The 15,848-nt window shown below is 49.4% G+C and overlaps 1 protein-coding gene across 3 annotated transcripts; it reads left to right on the top strand.

Moving 5' to 3' along the window:
• Positions 1–6,660: 6,660 nt before the first annotated feature.
• On the top strand, positions 6,661–14,229 carry LOC121834153 (P2X purinoceptor 7-like). 3 transcript variants are annotated; one of them, XM_042287889.1, is made up of 3 exons: positions 6,661–7,119; positions 7,182–7,397; positions 13,911–14,229. In XM_042287889.1, exons 1-3 carry the CDS (start codon positions 6,740–6,742, stop codon positions 14,062–14,064), a joined length of 750 nt encoding a protein of 249 aa, XP_042143823.1. In that variant the 5' UTR covers positions 6,661–6,739; the 3' UTR covers positions 14,065–14,229. The 3 variants fall into 3 exon arrangements, with proteins under 3 accessions (XP_042143823.1, XP_042143824.1, XP_042143825.1); XM_042287890.1 differs by lacking the exon at positions 13,911–14,229 and adding an exon at positions 12,303–13,227; XM_042287891.1 differs by lacking the exon at positions 13,911–14,229 and adding an exon at positions 9,095–9,240.
• Positions 14,230–15,848: the final 1,619 nt, after the last annotated feature.

The following is a 15,848-nucleotide window of genomic DNA, read 5'->3' as shown; positions in this document are numbered from 1 at the left end:
CAAAGCACACACGACGAATGGTACTTTCCGTCTTCCGGGAACATCACAGGGGCACTTCTCCGGTCACGTCTTCACTATGTGCTCGCAAACTGCGAAGCTCTATGCGAAGCTTCTCGCGTCCCGTCAAACCAAAACAATAGCGGCTGCCAGAAATTTCTCCGGTCAAACAAAAAGAACGAAAGCCAACCGGCTCTTGCTTCCACCGTACATCGACGTCGCGTTTGCGCCATGGCCAGATCGGCCAGATCGCTTGCAGTTGAAGCAGTTGAAGGTTGAAGCAAAAACGAAACCAACTGCAATGTCACGTGTTCACATCGAAGACACGCTTTTTATATCCATTTTAACTGTTTTGAACGAATAATTGGACCCATGACTTTATTTGTGGTGTGTAAGAAACTATTATCAAGAGCCCTAAACTAAATGCAAATATGGGCGACATGAGGGAAGCCGCATTGCCATCGACCAGAAAATGGCGGCGGTCCACGGTAAGCGCGGGTTTCGCCAACGTCCCTCGACATGGCGTAATTGCTTTTGGTGCATATCTGTTTCTGAGACATGTTTCTTTCCGCGGCATTTGTCTCGACGGTCCTTTCTAAGTGTGTCCCCAAGCATTCCGGTGCTTCGATAGCCGGCAATGCCGCGGTCGTCGCCGGAGGCGATGCGTGTTATCGAGGTCGGCTACACGGTTATGCGTGTATGACCGAACCAAAACACGTTTTTTACAACCTCGCATGATATCTGAACGTATTATCCGTTACTCATCGTGTAAATTTATGGTAATTTGTGTAAATAGCGTGTTTTTCACCCCAAATATTCACCAAATACACGGCACTTGCTAACAGTGCAGGTACTCGTCGATTTCCCGAGGCCGTTCACCATAACGGGGTCGCGGGTCGTTCGGGCGGAACCCGCGCAGCCCGAGTCGACGGTATGGGCATCGGCGGTAGGTGTGGTCTGCTTCCCCGCAGTGGAAGCACAGAGGGCGTTGGTCAGGCGTTCGCCACACGTCGGTCTTTCGGGGTACGCGGGGCTCCGTGCAGGCGTACTGGACTTGGTCGTCGTGGCGTGGGTCGTGCTGCGGCGCAGGAGACTGACGTCGGGGCGGCGCGACATTGGCGCGAGTAGGAGGCGGTGGCCGTTGGACCACTGCGGCGTAAGTTAGTGTGGGTTCTTCGGGGACTGCCACGCTGATGGGAACCTCTGGTTGGATTGCTCTCTGCACTTCTTCCCGTACGTCCTCGGCGATGGAGATCGAGGTGGGGCGATCAGAGTCAGGTAGAATTTGCCGGAGCTCTTGCCGGACGATTTCCCGGACAATTTCACGAAGGTTGTCAGGGCGGATGTGGCCCTCGTCGATTCGGGAAGATGCCAGCGTCGATGCAACAGGCGTGTCGGCGATTCGGTTGTAGTGGGTGGCTCGGGCTTGCAGGGCACGCTCGATGTTTGTTGCCTCGGCGACAAAATCTTCGACAGTTGTCGGAGGGCTGCGGGCGAGGCCACCAAAGATGTTTTCTCTCACGCCCTGCATGAGGATTCACAGCTTTTTCTCTTCTGTAGCCCGAGGGTCGGCGCGGGCGCTCAGCCGCAGGACGTCCTCTACGAAGCCGGTGACACTCTCGTTGGGGCCCTGGGTTCTGGTTCGCAGTAGGTCCTCGGCTCTCTGACGGCGGTGGTGGTTGATGAATGTAGCCTTGAGATCGGCCTTGAAAATGTCCCACGACGTCAGGGAGGACTCATGATTTTTGTACCAGTGCTTGGCGGTCCCCAGAAGCGAAAAATAGACATTGTGCAGGCGCTGCTCGTCGGTCCAGCAGTTGTGGCGTGCAACGCGTTCATAATCGTCAATCCAGTCTTCGACGTCTTCGTGCTGCTCGCCGTGGAATGGAGCTTCACCTGTCCGCGGTACGACGGGCAGGTGAACGACGGCAAGAGCGGCCGGGGTCTCCGACTGGCTGGCCATCGTCGTCCTTCTGGTTTGCTTGGTCTTGGTTGGCAGCAGTCCGTATTCCAGGTCTAGGAACTGGATGTGGCGACTTACTCAGGTCTCGGTGGTGTCTTCGTTGGGTACTCGGGAGCTTGGGTTCGGACTCGTACTGCGGGAACTCGGAGGGGTGCGCTGCACGAACATGCGGTACCCCAGACCTCCACCAGAATGTCACGGGTGGTGACCAGAATAACAATAAATCAACAGGAAGAAATAAACGTTTAATGTGGCGAACTTGTGCCCAAAACAAAAAGGGAATAGAAAATAGTAATAAAGCGTCGCGTCGAAGTCGGCGAGACAGCAGAGTCGAGTGTTGGGGCCAAACTGACTCCGCTCGCCTTGCGGAATCCCTTATGTACCCTCGTGGGTTTCTGGATCGTTCGGCGAAGAAGGTTCGGCGCGTAGAACATTCTAACCTCGAATCAGCAAGACAGTTCTCGAATTCACCAAAACATCACATTACAGTGTCAACAAAAATGTGTAGCCGCGGCCAGGAATCGAACCCTGGCCTTCTGCGTGGAAGGCAAGCGCGATAACCGTTATGCCACGCGCACGCTGCCTACTTGGCCAGCTGCGCGCGCGGCAATATATAAAAATAACACCGTTATGCCACGCGCACGCTGCCTACTTGGCCAGCTGCGCGCGCGGCAATATATAAAAATAACACAATAACGGGAGGAACTGACCCAAAAAAAAGATTACGCTATGTACACAGCACTGTCGGCGTATGAAGGAACCGGGCGGCTTCAGAAGGCCGGGGCGAGGCTCCCGCCAAAGGTCTTGAGGAGGTTTTGGAGGAAAATCATGTCCTCCCTCCTCAGGGTCTGTCTCTTGGCGTGGAGGGAACACAGGTAACTCGCAGACAGGAAGTTAGTCACGAACTGCTCCGACGCGTCCTGGAAAAGAGGTGACGCCCGTCAAACGCCAACGAATCGAGGCGATGCGTTAGAACTGGGACAGGCCCACAATTTTAATGTCGAAAAATTTACGGCTCACATTTTTTATATCGTTTCTATTGGCAAAAGAGGAGAAAATGTGCCACCTTCGTTCAGAATGCTGCAAATTTGCTGCATACGGTAGAATCTCGATGATACGACGACGGTTCGTCCGAATTTCGGTAAGATACGAATTTTTCGAAATTCCCGGCAGAAGTTCGTTAAGACTAATCTATTACGTTTTGGGATAGTCCGAATGCTTTCTCGGCCGCGGAGGATCATGTGAACGATCATCAACAACCTTTACACATCCTGCGGGACGGCATCACTTGACTCCTACGACTGTAGCACGCTTTTTGAGTCATTTCTCTCGCCGTTCTTTCTATGTACGCACCATGCAATCCCGATAACCGTAGGTGCGTTCCAAAATTCGAAAACACACCCACGTCCACCGCTGCTCTGTGTTGTCGCGTGATGAGAATTTGGCTCGCTGGAGTAACTCGCGTTTGCTCACTCAAGGGTTGCTGCTTTATATTTATTGTCACGCGATAAATGAGTTTCAGCAACTCTGACTGACTTGAGTAAACGTGAGAAATGACGTTTGGAATTGACGTTGATTGTGGAATCAACCCTTATGTAACGGCTTCCGCAAGTGTGAATTCACAAATCCTACAGTGGCTGCTCCTCCGGAACCAGACGAAAACTTGAGAATTGAGGACCGAGACCTGCGCTTTATGCTGAGAAATCGGCCTTCGATTTCGTTACCGCAGATGACAGCCTCGCTACTTGCGGATTAAGGACTGCCGAGGCAATCGTTGAGGAAGTGACAGCATTGCAAGGACGGTGAAGTAGCGGAGATGATGACGGCGACGTAAACTAATGACAAGCAGCCACCGACGACTGCTGAAACACTGCATGCTCTCGATGTGCTGTGCCGCATAGTGAGCCCGAGATCAAGGTCAGCAATGACAGGTACGCTCGTTCTTCCGTGCTCCAAAAGTGCCTTTTGGGTGACATCGGAAAAAGAAGGCTCAGAAGAACATTATCGACTTCTTTAGATGGGAGTGTGACCAATGAATTGGAAGTAGCCCCCCCTTTGGTTTCACATAGTCATGTGACTTGATTTTTTGTTAGTATGAATTATGGACGATACAAATATCTCCTGCGATCCCTCGAGATTCATATCATCGATCTTCTACTGCAATTGCAAAAAACAAAACCATATTTTTTTTTTAATTTGCAGTCTTGTGTGGTTGTCATCGGAACTATGGCGTGACCTTTTTCGCGGCGCCATCTATCCATCTATCGGAAATAAAGGAAACCGTTTCCTCTCCTTCGCTACCTTCAACGTCTTTCCCCGCGGCAAGCCGTCCCACCTCGATACCTCGACGATGGCAAGTGTGGCCTTGAAAAGTCGACCAACGGGCAGGGAAGGCTGCTGGTCCCAAAGACGACACCGAAACTCACTCGAAACACTTCTACTTGTTCAATCTCTTTGTAGATTAAAAACTAGCGCACACAAGAAAGAAAGGGTTCCCGCTCCTCATATTATGGTTGGTCTCGACTAATTCCCACAATTAATTGGCCAAAGTTAGAAAATCGTTGCACCGCCTCTTGAAAGGGGAGACGCTGCTCTTTCACGTAATGGAGGACTGGCGGTCGGGTCTGTTAGTGCACGGCGGCTCGGAGAGCGTAGAGCACAAGCTCGCACAGCAAGACCCAAGGTTCCTGGGTCTTGTGATCCTCCCCTCTCCTGCCCGTTTCGATCTGGACGAGCATCCTACCGGCGTGCGGTCGTGTTTCGCCAAGCGAAGTATGCCGAAGACCCAAGGCTAGCAGTGGTATCGACTAAATAGGCCACGTAGGTTGATTCAGTCACAGGCCTACCTGACCTACGACTGAATAGGCATGTATTGACGAAAAAAGGACTACCGTAAAATCCGAAGAGATGTCCCACCCGAGAAAGGTAACCCACCCCCATTTCTGGCTCGAGGTGCTATTTCATTTGAAACACCGAAAGATGGCCCCCTCCTAGTAATCGTAGTTTCGGATCAATGATGACCGTGGCGTAAATGCGTCTAGTTAGCTATGGCGAGACATAAGCCAACACTGCTGATTGGATTAGTCGTCTTTGCTTCATTGCCCCTTGCCGCGATAACAACTTTGACAGGGACACACAATCAAAAAATAGCATTTATTCAACTTGCCCCAACTGCACACCAAAAGCTAGCCCACCCCTCATTTCCACCCAATTTTCTAACTATTTTAGGTGGGCTATCTCTCAGGACTTTACGGCATGTGGGCCAACGTCGACGGGGCGCCACGACGGCGACCAAAAGACGAGGCAGGCTTACCTGTAGCACCGGCAAGGCGAGCCTCTGCATGTAGTAGCGGTCGGAGCGACTGGGGGCCAAACCTTGCAGTATCTCCCTCACCACCCGCGCAGATGACAGCCGCGGAATGAGGGGCCGCGTGGTCCTCTAAATTTGCTTAGAAGACACTTAACGGTCGTCTCGGAAAGAAGCTATGCATTTATTAATTTTACCGCTAAACCTGGCGGGAAATGCACCGACGGGCAGATGGATGGGCGAAATCTTCCGACTGATGGAGCTCCGTTGAAAAGCATTCCGCACCTTCAAAAAAAGAACTCTAGCAATTTCTGCAGTTAGGCAAATCAATACCAAATAAACACACAAAACAAGCTCTTTTTGCATTGTTGTGCCAAAGGCAGACTTAACACAGAATGCATTGCATACTGCTTCACAATGAAACTGCCGGAAAGACTCTGCACGCATCTTGCGCCTCGACGGCACGAATGTTGTCGTGCGCTACGTCTCTGCAAGAGAGCCCCGCCAAAAGCGGAGTAAGCTACGCCCGCGCACCGAAAGTGGTCTTGAAGTGGCAATGAACACACCGCCGCTGGAACAGCGCCCTTCTGCGATGCCATCGGGCGGAAATCGAGGGACCATTTTTCTTTGGACGCGGTAAATGCGCCGATCGGGGAACCGTTTTGGACGCCCTGGTGGGAGTAAAATGCGAAGTTCGCGCACGCAATCGACAACTAAAACTTACCCGCCTGCTACAATCTCTTAAAATTATGCGATTTCTCGTTTGTTTGAGCAGTATTTATGGTCCGCGGCGGGCCGTAGCTGAAAACAGTTCCGAGAGATTAAAATTAACTTCTTTGGGGAGAGGGGATTTTTAAAAACCCTTAGCTTTTTAGGGAACATCGAGACAATGTGTACAGGGTTTCCCAGATTACTTGCATCAAACTTTAAAACAAAGCAAACGGAGTCCTCCAGGGAAGTAAAACCAACTGCACGTCGTTAGCAAGCGTCTTAACATAGTTGCCGCATTTTTCTCGATCTGCCCAATTATTCGGTCGATTAAGACTAATTAGCAAACTTCAGTTTGTGAATTGGAAAGCGCCCCGTGTCTTTTAGATTTGGTACAAGTCATCCCAGACGCCTGAAATATATATCTTTTAACCTGTTTACAATCCACGCACTAAATACTCGCAAATGGCGTTCATTTACACCTACGCAACGACGCGTTTGATTGCACGGTGCCCCACACGCCGTACAAAAATCACAGGAAGTCGCTGTTGCCGGGTGCCATTAAAGGGGCCCTCCGGAGCGTTCTGCGATGGTCTATATATGGCGGTAACTCAATCTATGGGTCCTAAGGATCCTAAAAATCGTAAAATTACAGTCATGCGCGGCGGATTTCCCAATTAAAATTGCTATCAAAGTCCCCGGCACGCCCCCCTTTCTGAGATGACCCCGGAAAACGGGAGGGGCATCTCTTTACGCATCAGCCAATGGCAATCGAAGGATTCCAGTGTCACTACGCGTCACCGACCGCCGACCCGCGGAGGAATCTCTCCAACGCGCGGACCGTCGTCAAGGGGCCCGGACCAAAATTGCCCGGACTTTGTGCTCAGCATTCGTCGTTCGTCGCATCCCACGGTCGCGCTATGGACCTTTCGGACCTAACGTCTCTAGAGCTCGAAATCCTGGAACGGACAGCTGACATGGGTGCCATATCCTATGATTCGACCCCGATGCGCGACGTGGACGAACGCAGCGCCGCGGGCACCGACTGTGGCAACGACCAACGGCCGCGCCGCGGTGAAGCGAGTCCGCAAGAGCTGGAAGACGCACCCGACGATGGAATCGGGCGGCTTGGGAACACGGACTGGTACGTGGTGCGCTCCATTATACCCCGCTTTAATGGGTAATTGATGCGTGTTTTCTGCGAAGGTGTCTATGTGGTTCCTGCGCGCCGATGGAGACCGTCGTCGAGTGCGTCTGCTGCCGCGAATACCCGGCCGTCGCACGGAAGCAGCAGGGCCGGCAGGGCTGCGTAACGGGCCACCCGGACTTCGAGGCCCTGTGCCTCAACCCTGAGGTGTTGAGGTTGGCCTACCTCAACATGCGGCACTACGGGCAGCAAGGGATGGGCGCAAGTGCCAGCGAGTGAGTACGATGTCATGCTTTGCGCGTGAGCAAACTCACCATGTCTCGGTGAGGACCGTGCCCTCGGCAACTACGTTCACTGTCCGATTCACAGCGTACATACGTACTTGTAATAACTTGTTGTTAGGCTAGATGAACGTTTAGCACCATCCTGGGAAGCGGTCGATGAATTGTTTGTGTTGCCGATAGTGAAATTAATTATAACCCCCACTGTCCAGGCGCAATATAGCGCTCCAGGGAGGCTTTCAAGAGACTAAATGAGAAGCAGCCTGCCTAGTTACCACCCAGTCATTTGTTCAATACAGAAACACGGACACTTCCAACTGCTGTCCCACTATAAACTACACATATTCTTATATGTTCTAAACGAACTGTTCTGATGAGACTGCCCTCTTCGAGCGTTACACTTCTTCCCGTTAGGCCAGATCATGGAGAGCTATTTTTCCTTGCATTTGCGGTTATCAGTTTAGATATGTCATTTTCTTGCTCTGTTTAGATGCAATGTTATGCAACAATAGCACTATGAAATATATGACAGTCACATGGCCTCGTCTCTTGTCGAGACGGCCTCGCCTCGTCGAGAGCAATAGAAGGCGACACCTTGGATGTACATATGCTTTGGCGTTGTCCCCATGCCCAATGCTCCCTTACCTCCCTCTTTTTCACCCTTCTCGACCCTCTGACTAGGCAGGCAGGCTCACCCCCCCCCCCCCCCCAGCTTCAACTCGTTGATACACTACTGCTCCTACTGGTACAGCATGTCCATGCTGTACCGGGTGAGCACTGGTGGCCCCAATCAAGAACCGGACTATGGTGTAACTAATAAAGGTTCCCTCTCTCTCTCTTTCTCTGTCTCTCAAGAGAGCAGTGGATATCCCACACGTTTGGCTTTGGCGCAAACGACAAAGATAACGCAGTCCGTGTCAGAAACCCAAGTCTGGCTCGCAGCTTGCTCAAATGGTGTCTCTGAACAGAGCCGAATTAGCGCCTGAAGCCCCTCTACAAGCTCGCAGAGAGCAGGTGGCCGCAAAGGCTTGAAAGTCCTACTTTGTCAACGAGAGGCGAAGATTAACTCACTCCCGAGATTGTATTCGTCTCATGCAGTTTCCTTGCTTTTCTGTCTTAGCATAACTCAACAAAGGGTGAAAGCTACTGCCCTTGTGGGCCAGTCTGAGCGACGGAGCTAAGCACGTGCCAAAATTCCACAGGAGGAGTACACTAAGACATTACGTTGTCACATGCATTGTTATTACACGCCCCGATTGGCTTGCTGATGCCGTAGCTTTTGCATTTTCCCAAGTTCAGAAAAACGAAGAATTACTGTTTCCAGATTCTTTCCTGCTAGCTTCATGGACTGGACCAGCACTATACTACAGAACAACACTTTTGAAGCAACAAATAAATAAGCACGAAATTATGATATTGACGCAGTAATTCGCAACCGTGTTGGGGAAGGATGCTCCAGTCACTTTGTTTCTCAGAGCTAAGAGTTCAGAAAACTGCATACACCTACTTTATCTTGCATGCATCAATGCCTTGTTGCTATCTTAAAAATGAGCTTAGCTATGCCAGCTAAGTTGATGCTGGGCAATCTTTTTGAGAAGAAACAAACACCAACTGCTTCAAGTGCACTGTCAACGTCGACAGTACAGTTGGCACCTTCAGCTCAGACATCCTCGTCCTTTTACCTGGTCTAGTCTCTGCGTGTGACCTTCAAGCCCATCAAAACAGGGGCCGATATCAAAATGACGAAAATCAAAATGTAAAGGCCAAACATTGAAACGTCGAAAAATAAAATGCCCAACAGCAAAACGCCGAAAGGTGAGAATGCGTACATATCTGATCGCCATATTTGGTACGGTATTGGCAGATGCTAGCTGCACCAGTGTGTTGGAATCATGGAAGTGTCTTCTGCAAAATTAGGAGCATGAAAAATGTGCAAGCTGCGCTCGAAGACGATATCGAGGCAGAAATCAGATTAGAACCTCGCCATCTACCACACAAGAAGCAAAACATGCGAGAAGAGAGCCTGACAGCCGCTTTGGGCAACTGGGACAAGCTCAACATCCTTAGCTTTCTTTGGGAAATACACACAAACTATTAGATCATATTCAACAAACAAAGAATTCCTCTGGCAGAACAAATGTTTCTTCCACTTTCTCAATCTAGAACCCTGTAGGTTCGTGTTGAACATAATATTTTGGAATTGTTTGGTCTCTGGTACCGGGTGATTCGGCTAATAGAGATTTCGGCGGTTTGTTCTTCCAACATTTTTTATTTTTGGCATTTCGATAATGCATCCTTTCAATTTTTGGGTGTCCCAAGCGAGTGCAATGTTCTCTGGTCAAAACAATCAAAAACTTGAGAACGATGACATAGGCACAGATTGCTGTTGAGTCCATGGATGCCACTACGTCTTTCCTCTAGAAGGCAAGTGGAGACTTATATTCCAACCCTATCGGCAAAAGTCATATTCTTTACTCCAGTATCCAAATTGTCAGAAGGGGCTTTAGACGGTGTTTGCAAGCTTTTTGGTCAAGAAACTACACAAAAAGGCAGTCATTGAAGGCTCATTGCTCTGGTTCGTGCACCGTTTACAATGCAATGGCAATGCGAACTAGAAACCTTCCATTCGCCCAGCGATGCAAAGTATCCCCCCTCCCCCCCCCCCCCCCCACACACACACACCAGCAATGTAAAACACCCCCCTGAAACAAATTTCTGGCTATGCCACTGCAGGCCATGCACTCAAAAAAATAAAAAAATTTCCTCCTTTCCATACTATAATTGTCAAGGCAGTGCAGCCATATGGGGGGCGTACCATACTGATTTACGATTTATTTTTCCGCAGATATTGTCCACTTAGGGGTCGGTAGGTGTGTCGACCTCCTCAACGTAGTCCCCCTGGAGACGAACGCACTGGTTCTAGTAGTGTGGCAGCCTTTCCGTTCCGGGACCACTCTTTGGGAGTGCTTCGCACCCACGCCTGGACAGCCGCTTCGAGTTCACCAGTGTCCATGAAATAGGGTCCTCATAGGTGGTTTTTTCATGGTGCTGAATGGCTGATGGTCACTCCGGGCTAGGTTGAGGGAGTACGGTGAATGTAGGGATGGGCATTGTCATGCTGCAAGAGCGTACCTGCTGCCCCTTTCCCTGGCAGCTTCTCGTGAATCGCGCAATCACCTGAGGGTAGCCACATACGGGGCGATGTTGATGGTGGTGGCCGGTTACATGCAGTCAATGAGCATAATGCCCTCCGTATTCAGAAAGCCACGCGAGGATGTCTTTGCGGACATTGATGACTCGGAGGCATCTGTCCAGGCGTGGCTGAGACACACTTATAAACAGTGCAGGGATGTGATTGCTGCGCCCATTGCGCCAAACTGCACCAAGGGGCTAACTTTGCTACATCCTGCTACATTTCACCGAAATATGGCTAATCCGTGCCAAGCCTGCGCCAAAGAAGCAATTTTGGTCGCCTTTCATAAACGAAACGAAACTGAGAACCGTAATTGAGCATGCGTAAGCTAGGTCGCACAAGACGCCACCCGACACAAAGTACCCTGTATTAATCGTCTATTTGGTCTTGCATGATTTTTCCCGACGTCTCGCGTTTCGTGCACTCGTCGTCTCAGAAATCTCGTCTCGCGTCTTTTTTTTTTTTTTAGCGGTAGACACGGGCGTGTGCGGACTCTCAGACGTTAGTGTATCGGGTGCCAAACAAGCCGTCATGCTGTGAGACAAAACCACGTTTTTGCGCGGCGGGAGTTACTTTTTGAGCTGAAGCGCTCGCGCGACGTCGTGTGTTGCCGTCCCCACGTCGCTGCAGATATGGCGCTTACTAAACTGAAACGCGTCGACATTCCTGCTCTTGTTTAAATCATACGCTGCTATAAAAATCCCTCTCTAACTCAATGACTGCTTGGCGAAGTTTTGATTACTTAGGTTTTTCCTGGTGGGCTTTCTTTCGAGAGGGACCCCGGTACGTGAAAAATCTGCCGCAAAAGAAAGTTGGTGAAGAGAAGTGAGCTAAAGCAAAGAAGGCAATGTCTGCACGCTGAACCCGCACAGCGCGGTTGTTTGTCTCAAGTTCAGTCGTTGCACGAAGCGCTCCAAGAACTTTTTTGACCTTGATTCGCAGTGTCTTGCATCAATACGCTCAGGTTCTTTTTTTCTGTGCGCTTAGCCTGTACCTCGCCTGCCGGCCTGGCAAGCACAAGTCGCTGGACTGTTTATTGTCGTATGCTGGACAGTTACATTTTGCATACTATTTTGGGAACCATGCAGTTGGCGACGGAGCGCGGAGTGGCATGGTTTCGGTTTCGGTCAAACAGCCGTTGTCTCCGCCCGCGCGACGAAGCACGTGTAACTGCAAGCCTGCCGAAGTTGCCCTTACGTGCATGTGAACATCATTGCAACAAAGGCACCAGCCGGGACGCTTGCAATGCGTTGTTTTACGTTTGCTTACTTTTTTTATAAAAATCTGCCACGTCAAGAATTTTGGCGGTGCCAGAAGAGTCCATGTGCGTATGGCAGCTGCCTAATTTGCTGTGCCAAGAGCTGCACAATAGTTTGTGCTCACTTGATTGTCACAAGGGGGGACGCCACGACAACAGCCACACTTGCATCTGCTCGTTTTCTCTGTCGTAACTTTGCCGGCATCTGACAGCATGACACTTTGGCTCCCGTAACATATTTTGTTGCCACTTTGGGACGGCTTTTGGTGCATGGGAGGTATATAGGGCAGTAAACACCCCAGTCAGAGACATGTCAAGGCGTCCTGCCCTCCAATCCTTCCTAGCTTCGATCCCTTAATCCCCTGATCTAGTTGAAAAGCCAAAATCTCAAGGTGGGGTGATAATTATTGGGTGTCTGGGTCTTGATTTACACTATTTTTGGATGCAGATGCCAGACACCCTGAAGCCGGTGGATGATCATCTCGACATGTTCCTTGTGGTGCCAGCAACACTTGCACCGCTGGTGTGGCATTCTTTGCACGCTATGCTGGGATAGTTTTTTAGGAGTGCCATGTCTGGACAGCTTATTCAGAAGCAGGCTGTCGTCGTCGAGATCCATGCTTTTTTTTTTTAACAGATGATGTTGCAGTGCCCACATGGGCGAGTATGACAGAAAGGATTCGAGATTGGAATAGGTCACCAAACAGTATCGCATCATTTTTCGTTAAAATATTTTTCTAACAACACTATTCATTGAAATAAACACTGAAATTCAAAGTTTCTCGTGCAAGAATGGGGAGGCCTGGGGGTGCTCATATGTATCCCCACTACTCTCATGATAGTAGTGTCACCTCTAAATCAACACAGCATAATGGAAGACATATCGCAGTCTAAAACGGGGAAAAATGTTGATATATGTGTCTTGCAGATGCGTATATGACCAAATAGCAAATGATTGCGGTGCCCTGAGCCCTAAGGTATTCAGGACCAATAAACACATGGGGGTGGTAGCAGCTGTCATGGCAAATGGAAGCTGTCAGAATGACATGTTCGGATATTGACACGGATTGTGTCGGAGAGACATGAAATCACAACTGCTGGAGCCACTCCAGTATTGCATGAGCACTTCAGCTCGTATGTTTACACCAAAACTGTTCTGTGCGAGCTTCATAGAACACTCATGGCCAGGCTGCTATTCTCAAATCCCTAATCACCAGTACCAATGCCAAGCTTCGGCAGTGCCAGCAGCACTTTAGACAATGTTAAATTGGGACGTTCTCTGATGAGTTCACATTCCCTGGCACTTGTGTGCAGGAAACCTTTGCAGTAGGTGTGTGCGAATATTGGTTCAAATTGAATAGTATGTTTGCCATAACCTTCGCGCTGCAAAGGGAAGCCGATGCAACCGGCTCTTTTTGCGCTGTTGATGCTAGAAACGACAGTGCACTATTTAATTCGAACCAATATTTGCACACCACTACTTCACAGGCTTACGAACTGCACTGTTTTGTCCCAAATTAAACAACATCATATGGGGAGCTTTCCACTGTTCTGGATGAATGGCTCCCATTCCCTCTGGCCAGTGCACATAATTTTCATGTGTCCTTCCCAAAACACAGCGATGCAATATTCGTCACCAAAACCAATGACAGATATTATCTACAATTATGAACTGGGACCCTGTGAACTTATTTTATGTATCATGACCACGCAACAGATATTCCTTCCTTGTTAATTCCGGTGTATAACTGGTTGTTGTGTCGATTGGAGTTGGAGGTGGGTTAGGAGAACCAAGGCCTATAGTTTTTTTGTTTTTTTTTTTTTTAAACTCTGGAGCATTTAGAATGAATCTACAGAAGTTCACTTCAATTTGGCTTCCATGTCTAGCCCATCCGACATGGACTGCCAAATAGGGATTCTGCTATGTGATAGCTGGAGTGGACGTAACAGAAAAGCAGAGTATGATTACATGCCTAGAGAAATGAAAACAAGTGTAGAATTTGCCAACAGAGTGATAGGCTTTGCTTCTTACATCCAATCTCTGTCATTGTTCCAGGCACTACAGATTTGCAGCCTACAGGCAGTGTGCCCTGTGGCTGTGGAGCCGCTTGGGAAAGAAGAATAGGCGGCTCCTGCCATCCTGTCTGGTCAAGACAATTAGGGGCAGGTATCCTGCTGACGTGTATGCGGGCTACAGGGATGCAGAATAAATTGCGTTGACCTAGAGACCACGCAACCCCCTTCCCTTGTCTCTTCACCCTCCCTGCATGTGTGTGAAGTCGCTCGTAGCCATGAACGGAATCCTCTAAATCACGTGACCTATTATCTACGATATCACGTGACCATAACTATGATCACATGATCGTAGTCAAACCAAAGCCAGTGCACCTACGTCACATTCAGTCACACGACGAAGCCGCCTCGGTGGCTCCGAGGCGAGAGTGCCGGCCTACGGATCCCCATGTGGCGGGTTCGAATCCCGGCCGAGGTGCCTGCAATCTGATGGAGGTATATTGCGGAGAAGGCAGCTTGGTAATCGAGCTTTCGATTGCACGTCAAAGGATCCCCAGGTGGTCGAAATTAATCCTCGGTCCTCCGCTGGGGCGTGCCAGATGCCCGTCGTTGGTTTGGCACGTAAAACCCCCAAATTTGATTTGAGTCGCACGACCGGATTGCTTTATTTTCCTCCTAGAATCCAAAGGCTGTCATCAAAACTACTAGGGCGTGAGAAGTGCTCATTTGGAACACTAACCTAAGCAGTAAAATTTGGCACCCACTAATACCATTTTAAAGTAAAGATTGTGCTTTTCATCTCGTCTTGGTGAATCGGGTTTTCGGACTATGCTGGTTCGGTCGTGGCCCTGTCTGTTCTTCCGCAGTTGCGAACGGCCGCTAAGAAGTGCGAAAAGTACTCAACTGCAACGCTATAAAAGAAGGTGGCGATTCTCAAGCTAACAGAAAGTGACCGAACGCAAGCGGAGTCGTAACCTAAAGCGAGCCATTATTGACGGCTCTTTTAAAGCATGCTTAGGTGCACCATATAATTGCGTGCAAGGGCCATATTTAGAGTGAAATATATTTTTTTTAAATATTTAAAAAGTTATTTACGTATGATGCGCTCTGCCGCACCGCTGGCCAACGCCCAAAAAGCCTGAAGATGGGGGCCATCGTTGCCCACTTCAAGTGCGCCAACCTCAAGCTACTAACCTCGGACAAGGAAGGGGGATTTGTCGTCCTGCCCCATGAACTGTACAGCAAAAAAGCCAAGGAACCTGTTGACAAGAACTTCAAGCCAGTGAAGCCAGGATCTCTGAACAGGGTGAAGTCGAGGGCAAAGAAATTATGCTGTGAATTAGACCTTCCTGTTTTAGCGAGGAAGGTGAACACTAGTAATAAGCTGTCCCTGGACATTTTTTTCGTGACTAAGACGCATTAAAAGGGACGTCCCTTTTAGGGCGATAGTTACAGAGAGAGACTCGTGTCAGTACCAGTTTTCCATCTTTCTTATAATGCACCTTTCGTCATTGAAACTGCATGATGAGTTCCTAGTCCGCAGCTCAGATGAGGTGATTGACTTCCTGAGGGGTTGGTCTAGAGGGAAGTGTGATGCCTTTTCAATTGATGTTGAAGATCTTTTTTACTTTGTCCCGCATCAAGCCCATTTTACAGCTGTAACCAAATGCATCGACAAGAATGGAGAAACGGCTTTCGGGAGCTCCTGTGGTATGAGTGTGGAGATTCATTGGACTCCTGTCTTTCTATCTTGAACATACCTTTGTGTCTTTTGATGGTGATGTGATGTGCAAAAACAGGGCATTTGCATTGGTTTGCAAGTGGCCCCCGTCTTGTGTGATATTGTTTTAATACTCTGTGACCCAAGCTATAGCTGAAAGACTTGGGAATAAAGACGATATTAGAATTTTTAGGTATGTCTATGATTACCTCGTCATTGTCCTCGCACATAAGGAGCTTACTGATATTGTTGCAGTTGATT

This window comes from Ixodes scapularis, unplaced genomic scaffold (genome assembly GCF_016920785.2).
Source record: "Ixodes scapularis isolate PalLabHiFi unplaced genomic scaffold, ASM1692078v2 ptg000597l_1___fragment_1__unscaffolded, whole genome shotgun sequence".
NCBI classification, from domain to species: Eukaryota; Metazoa; Arthropoda; class Arachnida; order Ixodida; family Ixodidae; genus Ixodes; species Ixodes scapularis.
Note: the sequence above shows the minus strand (reverse complement) of the source record. Positions and strands in the feature narration are given on the sequence as shown.

Excerpts from the sequence above, each read along its gene's own strand:
- LOC121834153 (XM_042287889.1), top strand. The coding sequence starts at position 6,740 with ATGGCAATCGAAGGATTCCAGTGTCACTACGCGTCACCGACCGCCGAC. Across the intron at positions 7,120-7,181 it reads CGGCTTGGGAACACGGACTG|GTGTCTATGTGGTTCCTGCG; the intron begins GTACGTGGTGCG and ends TTTTCTGCGAAG. Across the intron at positions 7,398-13,910 it reads ATGGGCGCAAGTGCCAGCGA|GCACTACAGATTTGCAGCCT; the intron begins GTGAGTACGATG and ends TCATTGTTCCAG.